Raw genomic sequence first — 17,258 nt, 5'->3', positions numbered from 1 at the left:
TCCTGGAGTACCTGGTGCTGGTCTGATCGATAAGTCGACCGACCGCGTTAATTTTACAACCCCTTTTGATGCAAGGGTTCGTGGCACGATCAATATCGTTGCAACTGATACTGTTTTCTTTGTTCACCAAACATCGTTTCTCAATCGCCGTGTCGCGACACATTTGTGTGCCGCGAATGCCTGTCAGGTACGTCGCGAGATTTTTAATGTCTTCTAATCGTCTGCAGATAAAATATCTACTACATAAAAAATTCTCACCAAATAATTTCTTTGAGTAGTCCAATTTGCAATATCCATAATAAGACAAGTTATTTTATGTATGCTTGAAACATACTTTGGTGTGCCCCAAAGGAAAAAAAAAGTTGAGAAACGCTGCACCAGATCGTTACCAAGCCTGCTATTAGGACAGAGCTATTTCTCATCTCATCATGACTTTGATCTTCCGTAAGTCTGTCATTTGATGATGATTATGTTGGATGTGGGGTGTTCAATAGCATGGTCATCAGTGCCCTTACAAAGTTTCAGCATGCCGATCGTTTGGGGGGGGAGGGGGGGGGGACGGACATGAAGGCTCTTCCCACTGGCGGAGTTGCTTATAGGGCATAAAAGTCCAGCTATGAATTATAAAAACCGCCGTCATGAAGCACTGAGCTAAGACACTGAAAACCGATTACTAATAATCACAAACTTTGTGGGAAAGCTATCGTTTCAGAGCACGCTTACCTCCCCTCAGCAGCACTTTAGGGATGGGACCCGACTGTTCACAAAATTTCAAAGCTCGTGTTACACGGGTGTCGGTGTCAACGAGGATGGTGGGCAGATCTACAGCCAAACTGAGGGTTGCCCTTATGTCCCTACATGAAAGACACACAACCAAAACAAGCTGAACCGAGTGCGGCAACCACAAACTTCACACAGTGGTGGATCCTCCAGTCAGAGGAGGAAACCGTGTGGTAGTGGACAGTGTCCTACGCGCAGCTGGTGGGCAGCACTTCCTTCCGTCGGTGTCGTTGGAATGAAGTCCGCTATGTCTGCGTGGTCTCTTCCATTTGAAATGAAGCTAATAGTAACTGAAAAGACAAGCCAGCGAACGACAGCCTCAACCCCCCCAGGACATAAAAATCGACTGGGAGGCAATAGTGAAACAGGAATCAGGTTCTTTGCCGTGTTATGAAAAGTACGTCTTTATTACTTTCCTCCACAAATCGTAGTCACACCTCTTCTACTTCTAATTTTTCCTAATCTGTTTTCCAAGAGCCCACAATGAACAGCCATACCATAAAGCACTCCTAATAAATGACTTGACCATTTTTCCTCTTTCTACTCGCATATTCAGTGGTTGTAGATTGAGGCATTTTTTTATTTGTTAATTCACACTGATTCTTTTTTCAATAACGTTATGGGAGCAAAAAAAAAATCTGTCAGTATTCAAAGAAATCGGTGGAGAACGGACATTGATTAACACCATATATGCAAGAAAGACTGGAATGTTTTCCTGAAAAAGGAAACAATTTGGGAAGAAAATCAAGTAGCCGGCGCAGAACATCAATAGTGCAGAGTGTCGTCACTGGAATAAACTGTAAAATCTACATTCACATGGTATAAATGGCAAGGAGGTGAGAAAATGGATGGAATAACAAGTCACTGCTTTTGGTGAATGATATACAGGGTATTATGGTCTAGTAGTCAAGTTCATACCAGGAATCGAGAGGTCGCAGGGTATAATCCAAATAGAACCTGGCAAATTTTGCAGTCGGTTTTTCACGTATCCTTCACCACCCTGAGCAGGGTGGAGCATACTGATACAGCATCTGTCTCATCAGCATCCTTTGACAATCTATGCCAACAGGTGGAAGTAGGATTCAGCTCTCTTTCTGAAGACGACATGCGACAACTCTTTGATCGTCTCTTTGCGCACTGAAATTGTTGTCCACGACACTATTGTCTGGAGACAGGTGATAATGTGGGCGCTGTTCTACCTCAACAAAATATGAATAAAAACTCATGAGAGTAAGAATGAATTAGCCTCAAACTGCAATTGAATGATTTTGATTTTTTTTCTTTTACCATGATCGATTTCAATACTTCTAATCTCATCTTCAGCTGTGCCTGATAAATATACATAAGATGGATGTGTGGTATGTTTATCTTAGGATCATGTTCAGCTCTCATCAACTGTCCTGCAGCATCGTGCAGTGTCACATCCAGGGATACACATAGGCTGTCACTTCGTGCGTTGTGTTTTGTAGTTGCACGTTACTGTAGGACAGTTGAGAACAGCAAGACTTGGTCGTAAGATAAACGTGCCACACATTGCTTTTATGTATACAGGGTGTTTCAAAGTCTTTGGTGATAGATCACGTCATGGGAACCAACTTCTGTTTGGACAAAATGTTCACTGACGCTTCCCTGTGACGCTAAGTGTCCTTCAGTATTCGCCGGCCCTAGGACGACGAAATTTCACCGAACTAGCAGGGTCTAATAACCAAGTGTGCATCATACTACCTACAACAGTAAATTGATGCAGAGATTTTTAACAAGAAAACCATAAGAGTAAGTGTGTCTAGGCCAAGCAAGATATTTTAGAAGCGATTCAGGAACTTCAATTTTGCTCGGGCTATCATCTTCCCCGCGGAGCAGATGACTAGATGATATGCAATACATTGGATACGAACACAAAGCTTGCTTACCCCCTGCCGCCTCTTACGGGCATAATCGACACAGAAGGACGCCTAGTAGAGAGCATTATGTCTGAAAAAAGGTGATTCCCATGACGTCGTATGAGATCCCTAGACGTTAATTGCAAAGACTTCGAAACACACTGTGTCTATGAGCTGGGAAAGGTGAAAGGGGGTAAAAGGAAATCCTGTTAGTTTCGCAGTGAATGACGAAATAATTTTCAGATTTCACGATTCTGGGTACGCTTATTATTAGTCAACACCCGTTACATTTTCTGCCTTTCTTCAAACTAATACTAAATTCATACGTATGTCTGTCCGGCCAGATGGCGGTGCAGGACGCGAATTTGACTTTGAGGAAATTTCTTTTCCAGGGAGCAGGTTATCTTGACTCATCCCCTGGTTGTTTTGACTAATGTACTAAGCTGTGGATGAACACTAAACACACCAATGTACGCGAATTAGGAACCACTTCGCTAAGTCACAAAGACGTTAGTCTGCTACGTTCACGCACTTCCGTTCAACAAAGTGCTATACAGGAAGATAAGGGAGTAGTGTATTTCGACGTCGCCATGAATTCAACAGTCATAATTTATTAACATTGCTAACTAAAGAGTCCTCATAATGACAAGTTTGTTTTAGGTTTTTTAAAAAAATAAGGAATATTATTTCGCTAAAACCTTATTCTGAGGCCATTATCCCCGGCTTAGAATAATCTCTCTCTCCCTCTTTCTTTCTTTCTTTCTTTCTCTCTCCTCCCTCCCCACTCCTTTCGCTGTCTTAAAATAGGTGTGTGATTAGTGATTCCTCCGAGAATTCGTTGAGGACAGAATTCACATGTCGTTGGTTAACGTTTCTCCAGGTACCTCGTGAACAGACACCAAATGCTCCACATTTCGAAATCTGCCATTGCTGACTGCACGGTACGCACATCACGCCAACTGTGACTGTTAAATAAATATCATAAACAGCGATATCACAAGCGAATCCACCTGTTTCCTCGTAATCTAAAAAAACATTTCTTTGCTACATAGCTCACACACTTAACAGTCTTGAAAATTCTCTTACTACTGCAGTCCTATTATAACAGAATAAGAGTGCACTTTAGTTTACTCTGGAGAATTTGGAGACCGCATGGCGACACAAAATTTCCAAGAGCTCAGCCCCACATATCGAAATCCTGCATTCAGCTCCGAGCTAGATTCTTATGGAAACTGTTAGTACCGTAATTAAATCACCCCACACTGTGATTAACTAGTTAGTTTTAATGATGTGCTATGATAGGTGGTCTCTGATGGCAATACTATTCAGTAAGGTACACATGGTGGTTTAACAAGGATTTCGGATGATCTTGGAAATCGCTAAAATTAAATAAAAAAAGAAATAAAAAAAGATCGTTTCGGCCAAGAAAATATGAACCTAAACATACGCTTTAGCTGCTGGATTACATTCTATCTCAAAAATATTTCAGGCATTTGTTACTTCACTCGTTTGATTTACCGCCAATGTTGCCCCCTTTTACTATACAGCACCTCCTCAGCAACAATTTCAGCCTCCATACAATACTAATCAAGGCCATTAAACTATATTAATGAGTTTAATATGGTGGTCAGACGAATCGTAGGTACAAGGAAGGTAATTCTTCCAGATAAGCTTAAGTATTGAGACATGAGTGGGGCAGTGCACAAATGGGTTTATTCATATTTAACTGGAAGAATGCAGAAATTTTAAATTAACAGTACAAACAGTCTGCAAAAATCTGCTGAGTCCTCCAACTAGGGAGGTATCAAGAAAAGTGTCCCACAGGGTTTAGGTTAGGTCCCTTATTGTTCTTAATATATATTAATGACTTGCCGCTCTGTATTCATGAAGATGCAAAGCTAGTTCTCTTTATTGATGATACAAGTATAGTAATCACACCCAAAAGAGACAATAGTTACCTAAGGAAATTGTAAATAATGTCTTTCAGAAAATTAATAAGTGGATCTCTGCAAACGGAGGCCGGCCGGAGTGGCCGAGCGGTTAAAGGCGCTATAGTCTGGAACCGCACGACCGCTACGGTCGCAGGTTCGAATCCTGCTTCGGGCATGGATGTGTGTGATGTCCTTAGGTTAGTTAGGTTTAAGTAGTTCTAAGTTCTAGGGGACTTATGACCACAGCAGTTGAGTCCCATAGTGCTCAGAGCCATTTGAACCATTTTCTGCAAACGGAGTCTCACTAAATTTTGAGAAAACACAGTATACTACTGTACAGTAAATGGCATAGCACTGTTGAAGAATATAGACTTTGAACAGAAGTTTGTTGCTAAGGCAGAACATTCAAAGTTTCTGGGTGTGTGCATTGATGAGAAATTGAATCGGAAGAAACACACTGATCTGCTGAAACGTTTGAGTTCAGCTGATATCAGTAAATTAGCGTACTATGCCTATTTTCATTCACTGCTTTAAACGGCGTCATATTTTGGGGCACTTCATCAATAAGAGAAAAGGTATTCATTGCACAAAAGCGTGTAGTCAGAATAATAGCTGGAGCCTACGTAAGATCACCTTGCAGACATTTATTTAAAGAATTAGGAATATTCACAGTATCTTCACAATACATATCTTCATTTATTACTGATAACCGATCCCAGTACAAAGATAATAGCAAAGTGCGTGGCTACAACACTAGGATAAAGGATGATCTTCACTATTTTGGGTTAAATCTGACCTTGGCACAGAAAGGGGTGAATTATGCTGTCACAAAAATCTTTGGTCATTTACAAAATAGCATTAAAAGTCTGACAGATAGTTAAACAGCATTTAAAAACAAATTAAAAGAATTTCTGAATGACACCTCTTCCTAATCAGTTGATGAATTTTTAGATATGAAGCAACAATTGTACAAAAAAAAGAAAAAATGGATTATTCCATGTAGCCTTATGTAAACCTGACGCGTTCCACATCATTACGATAGCTCGTATTCATGATCTCAAATGGCTCTGAGCGCTATGGCACTTAACATCTCAGGTCATCAGTCCCCTAGAACTTAGAACTACTTAAACCTAACTAACCTAAGGACATTACACACATCCATGCCCGAGGCAGAATTCGAACCTGCAACCGTAGCGGTCGCGCGGTTCCGGACTGAAGCGCCTAGAACCGCTCTGCCACAAACGGCCGGCATTCATGATCTACTGAACACGTATTAATGTAATGTAGCTACGAAGACTCCTAGGGTAACAGAAGAAATACAGCAACTGATCATCGAAAAAGGAAGTACAAAAATGTTCAAGGAAGGCCACGAATACAGCAATATGTCATTTACGAATGAAATATATAGGACGTGCGGGGAAGCCAAGGCGAATTGGTTGTACGATAAATGTGAAGAAATCTAAAAAGAAATGGTCGTCGGAAGGACTGATTCAGCACACAGGGAAGACACAACAATATCCGTTGAAATTAAAAGCAAGGGCCATAATATTAAGAGTGCAATGCGAATGTGGGGAGGAAAGGGTACATACATGGAAAGAGCACATGGAAACATTTACGAGGGAGAGGACATATCTGCTGACGTGACAGAAACTGGAATTGGTATGGAAGACATCTTCATCTACATTGATAAATCACATTTAAGTGCCTGGCAGAGGGTTCATCGAACCACCTTCACAATTCTCTAATGTTCCAATCTCTTACAGCGCGAGGGAAAACGAACACATATATCTTTTCGTACGAGCTCTTATTTACCTTATTTTAGCGTGGTGATAGTTTTTTCCCCTCTGTAAATCGATATCAACAAAATATTTTCGCATTCAGAGGAGAAAGTTGGTGATTGCAATTTCGTGAGAAGATTCCGCGCAACGATAAACGCCTTTGTTTTAGTGATGTCCACTCCAAATCCTGTATCATTTCAGTGACACACTCTCTCCCCTATTTCGCGTTAATACAAAACGTGCTGCCCTTCTTTGGACTTTTTAGATTTACCCCGTCAATCCCATCTGGTAAGGATCCCATACCGCGCAGCAGTTTTCTAAAAGAGGACGGACAAGCGTAGTGTAGGCAGTCTCCTTAGTAGATCTGTTACATTTTCTAGTGCCCTGCCAATAAAACGCAGGCTTTGATTAGCCTTCCCCAAAACATTTTCTATGAGTTCCTTCCAATTTAAGTTGTTCGTAATTGTGATTCCTCGGTCTTTAGTTGCACTTATGGCCTTTAGATTTGATTGATTTATCGTGTAAGCTATGTTTAACGAATTCCTTTCAGCACTCATGTGGATGACCTCACACTTTCCGTTATTTAGAGTCAACTGCTAATTTTCGTACCATAATGATATCTTTTCTAAATTTTTTCCAATTTGTTTTGATCTTCTGATGACTTTACTAATCGATAAGTGACAGTGTCAATCGCAACCAACCTAAGACGACTGCTCAGATTGTCTCCAAGTCGTTTATACACGCAAAGAACAGCAAAGGGCCTTTAACACTACGTTGGGGAACGCCAGAAGTCACTTCTGTTTTACTCGATGACTACTAACTGTGACCTCTGACAGGAAATCACGAATCTAGCCACATAACTGAGACGATATTTCATAAGCACGCAATTTCACTACAAGCCGCTTGTGTGTTACAGTGTCAAAAACCTTCCGGAAATTTAGAAATACGGAATCAATATGAAATCCTTTGTCAATAGCACTCAACACTTCATGCGATAGTTCTGTTGCACAAGAAAGGTGTTTTCCATATCCATGTTGACAGTGTGTCAAGCCGGCCGGTGTAGCCGAGCGGTTCTAGGCGCTTCAATCTGGAACCGCGCAACCGCTACCGTCGCAGGTTTGAATCCTGCCTCGGGCATGGATGTGTGTGATGTCCTAAGGTTAGTTAGGTTTAAGTAGTTCTAAGTTCTAGAGGACAGATGACCTCAGATGTTAGGTCCCATAGTGCTCAGAGCCATTTGAACCATCTGATAGTGTGTCAATAGACAGTTTTCTTCCAGATAACTCATAATGTTCGAACACAATATATGTGCAAAAATCCTGCTGCATGATATGGACCTGTAATTTAGTGGATTATTCCTACTACCTTTCTTGAATACTGGTGTGACCTGTACAACTTTCCAGTCTTTGGGTACGGATCTACCGTCGAACAAACGGTTTTATATGATTGTTAAGTATGGAGCTAATGCATCAGCATACTCTGAAAGGAACCTGACTGGTATATAGCCTGGACCAAAAGACTTGCTTTTATTAAGTGATTTAAGTTTTCACTACTCCGAGGATATTTACTTCTACGTTACTCATATTTGCAGCTGTTCTTGGTTCGAATTCTGGAATATTTACTTCGTCGTCTTTTGTGAAGGCATTTTGGAAAGCTGTGTTTAGTAACTCTGCTTTGACAGCACTGTCTTCGATAGTATCTCCATTGCTATCGCGCAGAGAACACTGATTGTTTCTTGCCGTTAACATACTTCACATACGGCCAGAATCTCTTTGGATTTCCTGCCAAGTTTCGAGACAAAGCGTCGTTGTGGAAACTATTATAAGCATCTCACGTTGAAGTCCGCGTTAAATTTCGAGCTTCTGTGAAAGATCGCCAATCTTGGGGATTTTGCGTCTGTTTAAATTTGGCATGTTTGTTTCGTTGTTTCTGCAACAGTGTACTGACCCGTTTTGTGAACCTCGGAGGATCAGCTCCGTTGTTTGTTAATTTATTTGGTAGAAATCTCTCAATTGCTGCCGGTACTATTTCTTTGAATTCAAGCCACGTCTGGTCAACACCTATTAATTTGGAAGGAGTGGAGATTGTCTCTCAGGAAGGTGTCAAGTGATCTTTTATCTGCTTTTTTGAATAGGTATATCTTGCATTTATTTTTGGAGGCTTTGAAGATTACAATATTCAGTCTCGCTACGACAAACCTGTGTTCACTAATTCCTGTGTCTGTTTCGATGCTCGTTATTAACTCAGGATTATTTTTTACTAAGAGGTTAAGTGTGTTTTCACAACCGTTTACTACTCGCGTAGGCTCATGAACTAATTGCTCGAAATAATTTTCAGAGAATGCGTTTAGCACAATTTCGGATGATGTTTTATGCGAACCTCCGGAATTAAACACGTATTTTCCTCAACAAATCGAGAGTAAATTAAAGTCACCATCATCTATAATCGTATGAGTCGGGTACACGTTTGAAATCAAACTCAAGTTTTCTTTGAACCTTTCGGCAACTGTATTATCTGAAGTGGGAGGTAGGTAAAAGGACCCAATTATTATTTTATTCCGGTTGCCAACAATGACTTCTGCCCATACTAACTCACAGGAACTATCTACTTCAATTTCACAACATAAACTACTTCAAACAGTAACAAAGACGCCACCGCCATCCTATGCTTTTGGAACACTCTTAGGTTCTTCGCAACAATGCGTATAGTGGGCACCTGACCTATTCAGCGGAGCCCGAAACCCAACCACCCTTTGGCCCAAGTCGAGGAATCTGCAGCCTACACGGTCGCAAAACCGTCTGAGCCTCTGATTCAGACCCTCCACTCGGCTCTGTACCAGAGGTCCGCAATCGGTCCTGTCCACTATGCTGCAAATGGTCAGCTGTGCTTTCATCCTGCAATCAAGACTGGTAGCCTTTAACACTTCTGTTAGCCGCTCGAAACCAGAGGGAATCTCTTCGGATACAAAGTGACATACATCATTGGTACCGATGGGAGCCACCACCTGCAGTTGGCTGCACCCTGTGCTTTTCATGGCATCTGGGAAGATCCGTTCCACGTTTGGAATGACTCCACTCGGTAAACACACGGAGTGCACATTGGTTTTCTTTCCCTTCTTGGCAGCCATGTCCCTAAGTGGCCCCATAACGCGCCTAACGTTGAAGCTTCCAGCTACGGAGACAGGAGATTTAGTGTTAGTGTCAAAATTGAAAAGGGCTTTGGAAGAGTCGATATCAAATTAGGAAGAAAGGATGGATAACATTCCACTGAAATTTTCTGAAATGATTGTGAGAAATGGCAACCGAACTATGACTATTCAAACTTGTGTATAGAGTCTATGGGACTGGTAACATACCATCATACTTTCGGAAGAACATCATTCACCCAATTCCGATGATAGCAAGGGCAGATACGTGGGAGAACAATCGCATAATCGGCTTAAAAGCTCATGCCTCCAAGCTGTTGACAAAAATATACAGCAGAATGGTTAAAAAAATATTGAGAATCTGTTAGAGGACAATCAGTATAGCTCCAAGAAATGTAAAGGCACCGGAGAGGAACTGTGGAGTTGCGTTTGACAACGGAAGCACGACAAGAAAAAAAAAAACAGAAACCGTTTGCAATGGTGCAAGATGCTCGAAATTTATGAAAAATAAGAGTAAGCTATAGGGAATACGTCAGGAACCAAGAGAGAACAATGAGGTTGAAAGAACGAGAACGGCTTAAAAAGGGTATAAGAAAGGTTGTTGGTTGGTTTGGGGAGGGAGACCAGACAGCGTGGTCATCGGTCTCATCAGATTAGGGAAGGACTGGGAAGGAAGTCGGCCGTGCCCTTTCAGAGGAACCACTCCGGCATTTGCCTGGAGTGATTTAGGGAAATCACGGAAAACCTAAATCAGGATGGCCGGACGCGGGATTGAACCGTCGTCCTCCCGAATGCGAGTCCAGTGTCTAACCACTGCGCCACCCCGCTCGGTGGTATAAGAAAGGGATGCAGTCTTTAGCCCCTGGTGTTCGATCTATAAGTCAAAGAAGCAATGAGGAAATAAAACAAAGATGCAACAATGGGATTAAAATTCAGGGTGAAAGGAAATCAGTGGTAAGAGTCGCTGATGACACAGCTGTACTAGGGAAGGTGTAGAACAGAACCTGCTGAATGGAATGAAGAGTGTAATGAGTATAGAATATAGTTTGAGAGTAAACCGGAGAAAGACTCAAGTATCACGGAGTAGAAGGAATGAGATTAGCGATAAATTTATTATGATTGGTGACCACGAAGTGCAGGAATTTTGCAACCTTTCAGGCAAAATAAAATGCTGAACCAAGCAAGGAGAGTATAAAAAGCAGATTAGCTCGAGCTCAGCAGGCATTCCTGATCAAACGAATCTACTAATATCCATCACAGGCCTTAAATTGAGGAAGAGATTTCTGATAATGTGAGCCTAGAGCACACAACCATGGACTGTGGGAAAACCGAAAAATACGAGAATCGGAGCGTTTGAGATGTGCTACGGAAGGATTTTGAGAGTCAGTTGGGCTGACGAGAAATATTGTTGTTGTTGGTTGGGGTTGAAGGGACCAAACAGCTAGGTCATCAGTCCCGTGTTTCAAATGTGTTCCATTCCGATAGTGTGACATCTCAGAAAAGTCAGAACGATAAAGGGGAAAAGGCTAAAAAATGTAAAAGGGCAGTCATGTTGTCAATGGTAAAAACAAAATGAGGTAAGTCAGCAAGAGAGCGAACCCTACGCTATCTAGAGGCAGGAAACATGCCACCTCGGAAGCAGCAGAGGCAAGACCACCTGCGACTTAAAAGGTGCAACCGCTAAAATGGAGAAGTGCGTATGGGAAAAGGACACTAATCAACCCTAAAAAAATGATAGAAACAGAGTAAAAGGGGATGAAAAGAGGATCTCGGCTAGGGAGGGGAGTCGGGAATCTCCAAACACGACTTACAGTGGGAGACACCCCAACACTCACCGCCCTGCCCCAACACAGGAGAGATTAAAAACCTTAGAACTGAGAATAAAACCCACTTTCCCTGAGGAAACCGAGAACCATGTCGACCATCCGGGAATCGTCAGCCAACATCAAAGGTAAAGTGCGGGGGAGTCTGTACTTAGCACGCAGAGCCAAAAGAAGGGGGCATTCAACCAAAATGTGGGCTACTGACTGACGAGAAATAAATTGGTTCTCCGCAGAATCAGCGAAGAAACGATCATATGGAAGAAACTGACAAGAAGAAAGGACAGGATTATAGGACATGTGCTAAGACATGAGGGAATAATTTCATAGTACTAGTGGGAGGTGTACAAGGGAAAACTGTACCGAATGACAGAGCCTGGAATATATTCAACAAATAATTGAGGACGTACGCTGCAAGTGCTATTCTGAAATGAAGATGTTGACGCAGAAGTGGAATTTGTGGCGTTCCGCATCAAACTAATCAGAAGACTGATGACTAAAAAAGGGATTTTCGTATTTGTTTTCAGCCTTTCAACAGACCTGATGACGCCATCCATCTCCTCCATCTTTTACCAACCTAATCATATCTGAGTGTTTACTATCTCTGACATGCTCTACGTATTTTATATGGTCTAATTCTCATCTCCCACAGCCATTTTCCTCTCAACTTCCTCTTAAAGTGTCAAGTTAATCATTCTTGGATACTTTGGCACATATCTCGCTATGATGTCCCTTCTTTTGGTAAGGACTTCCCGCAGACTTATTTCTTCTCTTTTTCTTCTTGGTACGGCTGCATTTTGTATCTTATCTGGCCACACAATGAGCGTATTTCCAGGCGTTCGAAGGTACACTGGCAGTGCAAAAAGGTGTGTACATTAATGTTTATCTTACGAGACAATTTTCTTGCCACATTGCTTTCTCGGCAAGGGCATAATGTTAGTGGTTTGCAGTTCTGTCCCCGCAGCCCCAATGGACGTGGGAATTTGCATCGTGTGGATGGCAGTGACGAGCGCGTGTGCAGTGTAGTGATGTACTGAATGGTGATAACAAAAGAAGGGAGTATGTTACACACGGTGCCATCATATAGCCTCCTCTCTAATAGCACCAGGGAGGCTGCCCAGCCTAACATCCCACAACCAACGCACTTGTCACCGGCAGCCGTTGCAACCTATATCGTGTTCTTGTTTCACGATATATTGCGGAGTAGTCTCTGGCGCAGAATTTCCGTTAGTTACATATATTGCCAGAGCATATAGGTTGCAGAGCCACCCGTTTCTGGTTGTTAAGTCAATGTTAGCTATCTATATTCCGTCAATAGCGAGGAATTTTTGGAAACAGAACGCCAACAGCTTAGTCTGATTGGGTAGGGCGAGGGGGGGGGGGGGGGGGGGAGGGGGGGGGGGAGGGGACGACGACGACGACGACGACGACGACGAAAGTGTACAAAGACACCATCGAAACCACGAGTTGCAGCGACCGGACCGAGGATTATGCCAGTTAGCTTTCTCTACAACCAGAGTCCAGCGTTCGATCACGGCCTCAACTTGCTCGGTAGCACCTAGCTGTGCGTAAACCTCCATACATTATTTAAAAGTGCAACGCTTGCTGTCCATGTTTCGAGAGGGTGCGTTTCTGGATGAGGTATCTAATATATTGCTTCCCCCTACTTATACCTCCCGAGGAGATCACGAATGTAAAATAATGAGAGATTCGACCGCGCACGGAGGCTTTCCGGCAGTCGTTCTTCCCGCGAACCATACGCGACTGGAACAGGAAAGGGAGGTAATGGCAGTGGCACGGAAAATGCCCTCCGCCACACACCGTTGGGTGGCTTGCGGAGTATAAATGTAGATGTAGATGTTGAGAAGAGCTGTAAAATCGTCTTTAGAATTATCGAATCCATAAAATTTCAGTGTTACAAAATCTGCCTTAAGTAACACAATGAACCACTACCTTTTAATCCAGTGTAATGTGTCATTCCTCCAAGATCTCTACTTGTATACAGTAAGAAATGCCCGATAGAACTGAGCATGTAAGCAAGGAAGATAAACATTCGAACGTTTCACACATGGGGAATAGCTGTACTGATTCTGAAGTAAAGTTTCAGAGTGAACCACTTAAGAACATCTGCTTCTGCAAAATCTCGCCATGACAGACTTCAGCATACATTGTGTACCGGCCTGGAGTTATGAAACTAACTATGTGGGACGGCGTGGTACAGTAATTTGCACAATAGATTGCATCTCCTGGTAGCTGGTATTATTTGTGCATAGAGCATTACCTATACGAAGTCATCAGAATGGATTTCTTTCCAGCTTGAACGCAATCTACTTTTGACTGGAGAGAGGATGTGAGACTGATGTATTGCAGTTTTGGCATCTGCCTAAATCACAAAAATCTTTTCTCGAAACCGCAGTGTGTGTGTGTGTGTGTGTGTGTGTGTGTGTTTGTGTGTTTTCAGGGGCAGGGAGGGTCTACTACGTATTCCACATTTATAATGGAAATCTGCTCTAGTGGAACATCATTGACGGTAGGTAGTTTAGTGGTAAGTTACTATGGGGCCAAACTGCTGAGGTCATCGGTCCCTTGGCTTACACACACACACACACACACACACACACACACACACACACACACGAGGGAGGACTCGAACCTCCGACGGGAGGAGCCGCGCGAATCATTGATGATTTTCCGTCGTTGTGCAGGCAGATATTGTCAGGGCCATCACATAAGACGACACACTTTTTTGTGGTATAAGCTTCTGTCTCAGGGTCAAGACGTCTGTACGCTCTAAGCAACCTACTCAAAAGTAAAGCTTTGTCGATCATCATAAAGATGAAAATATATAACACCTTCATCTGTCCAGTAGTACTGCATGGTTCGGAAAACTGGACGCTTACTAAGGAAGAAAGAGAAAAACTGAATGGTTTCGAAAGAAAAGTGATGAGAAAAATCTGGGGACCCCTCTTGGAGAATGACATCTGGAGAGTTCGAAAGAACACTGACATTTATCAGATAATGAAGCAACACATTATTGTCCACAAAAAGTAGGAGATTGCTCTGTGCTGGGCATATGGCTAGGATGGAAACCAACAGAATTCCTAAGAAGGCATTTGAGGGCACTCTGCAAGCAACAAGACAATTGGGCCGAACTCGCACACGATGGAAAAATGAAACAGAGAAGGACATGGAGTATTAGAAATCCCCGCAGGGTGGAGAGAAACAAAAGAAGATGAAATCAGATCGCTGATGCAGCGCGTGGTCTACAGGGCCTGTGATCGTTGAAAAGAAGAGGCAGCTTCTCTAACAATTCGTCATTGAGCTATTAATTCCTGTTGGCAGTCCATCCATGTTTTCTTAACCACTGCGTTGCTCGCGCCATTTTCTGTTGAACTTTCTTGGTTAATGCACAGAGAAAAGTTGAGACCTAATCGATCTGTATATTATTTTATGATATGTGACTACGTCAATAGTTTGTAGTAAACTACCACATTATATATTTCTGCGAAGGGTTGTCGTCGTAACTTTATAGATAAAACCGATTAGACGTCGACTCCGCTGATGGTACTGTGATGCTGCTCGGTGAAGTAACTCTGGGCGATTCTGACTACAGTAAAGAGCGGGGGAAGTACTCGTTTGGTAAAAAGCAGTCTAAATAAAACTTTTTCGGTTCTTTGTGAGCTCAATCATCAGGCATGTCATACTGCATTTTGATCCGTACCTGGTTTTACAAAACACAGTTACCATCTGCTCTGCATCAAAAAATGACTGTCGGAAGAAAGTCTGACGTAACAAAAAGAAAGAAACACTGCAACTTGCAAACGCAGAGAATAAAACTGCCTGTAAAAATATATTCGGTTTATCTTTGTGCTTCATTACGTTTCAACTCAAGAAATCACCGATAATTAGTTTTATTTTTATACACTGTATTACTCACAACACAAAAAATAATGTACTGACAAAATGTCTGGAGAAGTCACGTAAAAATATTAAAATAGCTCCATAAAAAAGAGTTATGGGCCATCGGTTCGATAGAAACCTCGCTTCAGCTATTTCTTACGTGGTTTCTATACGTATAGAATATACTGCCTAAAATTACTAAATCACTGCGCAAACCACGACTGGTGTCAATTCACACATTAATCTGCCTGACAAGTAACATACGAAGAAATTTCTATATCAGCACAATGTTTACAGCATATTTTGAAGTTTTCTGCAGAGGCCTAAAACATCAAAGTCCCCCTAGAAAATCAATGACACCATCGTGGTGCAATTTTTTTCTCATATGCATAAAACCGACTGCGTGTGAGTCCATTGGCATGCCTTGTGAATTATTGTACAATGGAGACGCCGGGAAAAAATAACACAGGCTGTCTTATATTTTGCAGCTGAGGGCATTCTTTCCCAAATATGCACGACTGCTGCTAACGACCACAGCATGTGCGCTCGGTGTTTCTGAAACAATGTACGCTTGATTTTTCTTTTTCTTTTTACTATTGTTAAATTTACTTTCAGTGTACAACTTAAATGACTGACGAATGCAGAAGCTGCAAGACGGCAGTTTTATATATGTCATAAAATGTATTCATTTTGAAGCTGTTCTGTCTGTCTATTATTTGCTTCTCGCTTGCATTTCTCTTTCCGATTCAGAACTTTTTCTTGAATAAGTTTTACTGAGTTTACACAGAGATTAAGTGCACATTAAATTCGACGCGGAAACAAACAACAAAATTTGGCGTGAAGACATAAGTAGTGCTCACTTAATACTTCATATAAAACTATTTTGATCAGCTTTCGTTGTGCAGAATATGTTAAATATTACGAAGCATCCCTTGTGTAAAGAAATTTGACAACTGCTGCAACTGTCGCAACACACACCACAAAAATTTAAGATCGAAACTTCATTATCAACTTATAATACAAAATACTTATCAATACAAGATACTTATTACAATGTTTTCGCTAGCTGTGGAAACATTGTGAGGTACTGAAAAGAGCGGCTGAGCTTACGATTATTGATTGAATCTGACACTTCATGTTGTTATATGACAGTTTATAGTACCAGAAAAAAGCGAAAACAGTGATGATCTAGTGTGTCTCTCAAGAAATTAATGAGACCCTTTACAACCTTAGCGCATATATATTTCGAAAGGTTATTTGAAGAACTCTCGTGGATGGGTATTCAGCACCCCACGGACGAGGCGAAGTGTCGTCTGCCTCAGCCTCTCTGCCCAGTCCAATCAGTGGCGGGTTAAATATTTTGGAATAATTCGGGCTTATATTCGAAATAAAGCTCCAAAATGTTACTTACTTTCCTAGTTCCTCCTTCAGATCATAGTTATCACTGAATCGAGTACAAGCTGCTGGAGCAGCCATACCGAAAACTACAATATTTACTTCACTACTGAAAACGAACACACTACGCTGCGCAACTGAAGGTACAGTAGTAATCGATAATACTGAACTCAAACTGATGTATTAGGAAGAGAGCATAGTTACTTTTCAGTTGAAAGCTGTCAACAAAATAATTCTAAAACAATTTAAAACGTTGTATTTTACATAGTTTTTCACTCTATGACATGAAACAGATAGTAAAACATCAGTGTCACTACCAGGGCTACCAACGTATCGACGACGCCTCGCGCTTCGCGCTTGTTCGAATCTGGCGCGAAATGAAAGCCGTGTTATTGACAGATTATGGGTACATATAAGAAGCCTGTAAATTTATTACTGCTGAAAATATGCTTGATGTTTTCGTAACGTTGGATAACTTGTTTTAGTTTCCTACTCTGTTTCGCACCGAGGTATTTATTTGAAGTTTCATTGACTCTCTGAAATGATGAATTGAATGAGAAAAATTTACCAAATGTAAGTCTTGTCTCCAGTATTGCGAAGGTAAAGTACAGTTTTAAATACGCGAACAA

The 17,258-nt window shown here is 41.7% G+C and overlaps 1 protein-coding gene across 16 annotated transcripts in view; it reads right to left on the bottom strand.

The window, feature by feature from the left end:
• LOC126179628 (calcium/calmodulin-dependent protein kinase type II alpha chain) overlaps positions 1 to 16,793 on the bottom strand; it is a 1,032,354-nt gene extending 1,015,561 nt beyond the window's left edge. For all 16 annotated transcript variants that reach the window (XM_049924622.1, XM_049924624.1, XM_049924625.1 and 13 more), the window contains exon 1: positions 16,646 to 16,793. In XM_049924622.1, the coding sequence (XP_049780579.1) occupies positions 16,646 to 16,710 (65 nt within the window). In that variant the 5' untranslated portion in view covers positions 16,711 to 16,793. The remainder of the gene's footprint in view (positions 1 to 16,645) is intronic.
• Positions 16,794 to 17,258: the final 465 nt, after the last annotated feature.

The sequence above is a fragment of the Schistocerca cancellata genome, chromosome 1 (assembly GCF_023864275.1).
Source record: "Schistocerca cancellata isolate TAMUIC-IGC-003103 chromosome 1, iqSchCanc2.1, whole genome shotgun sequence".
Taxonomy (NCBI): Eukaryota; Metazoa; Arthropoda; class Insecta; order Orthoptera; family Acrididae; genus Schistocerca; species Schistocerca cancellata.
This window is presented reverse-complemented; position numbering and strand designations above follow the sequence as displayed.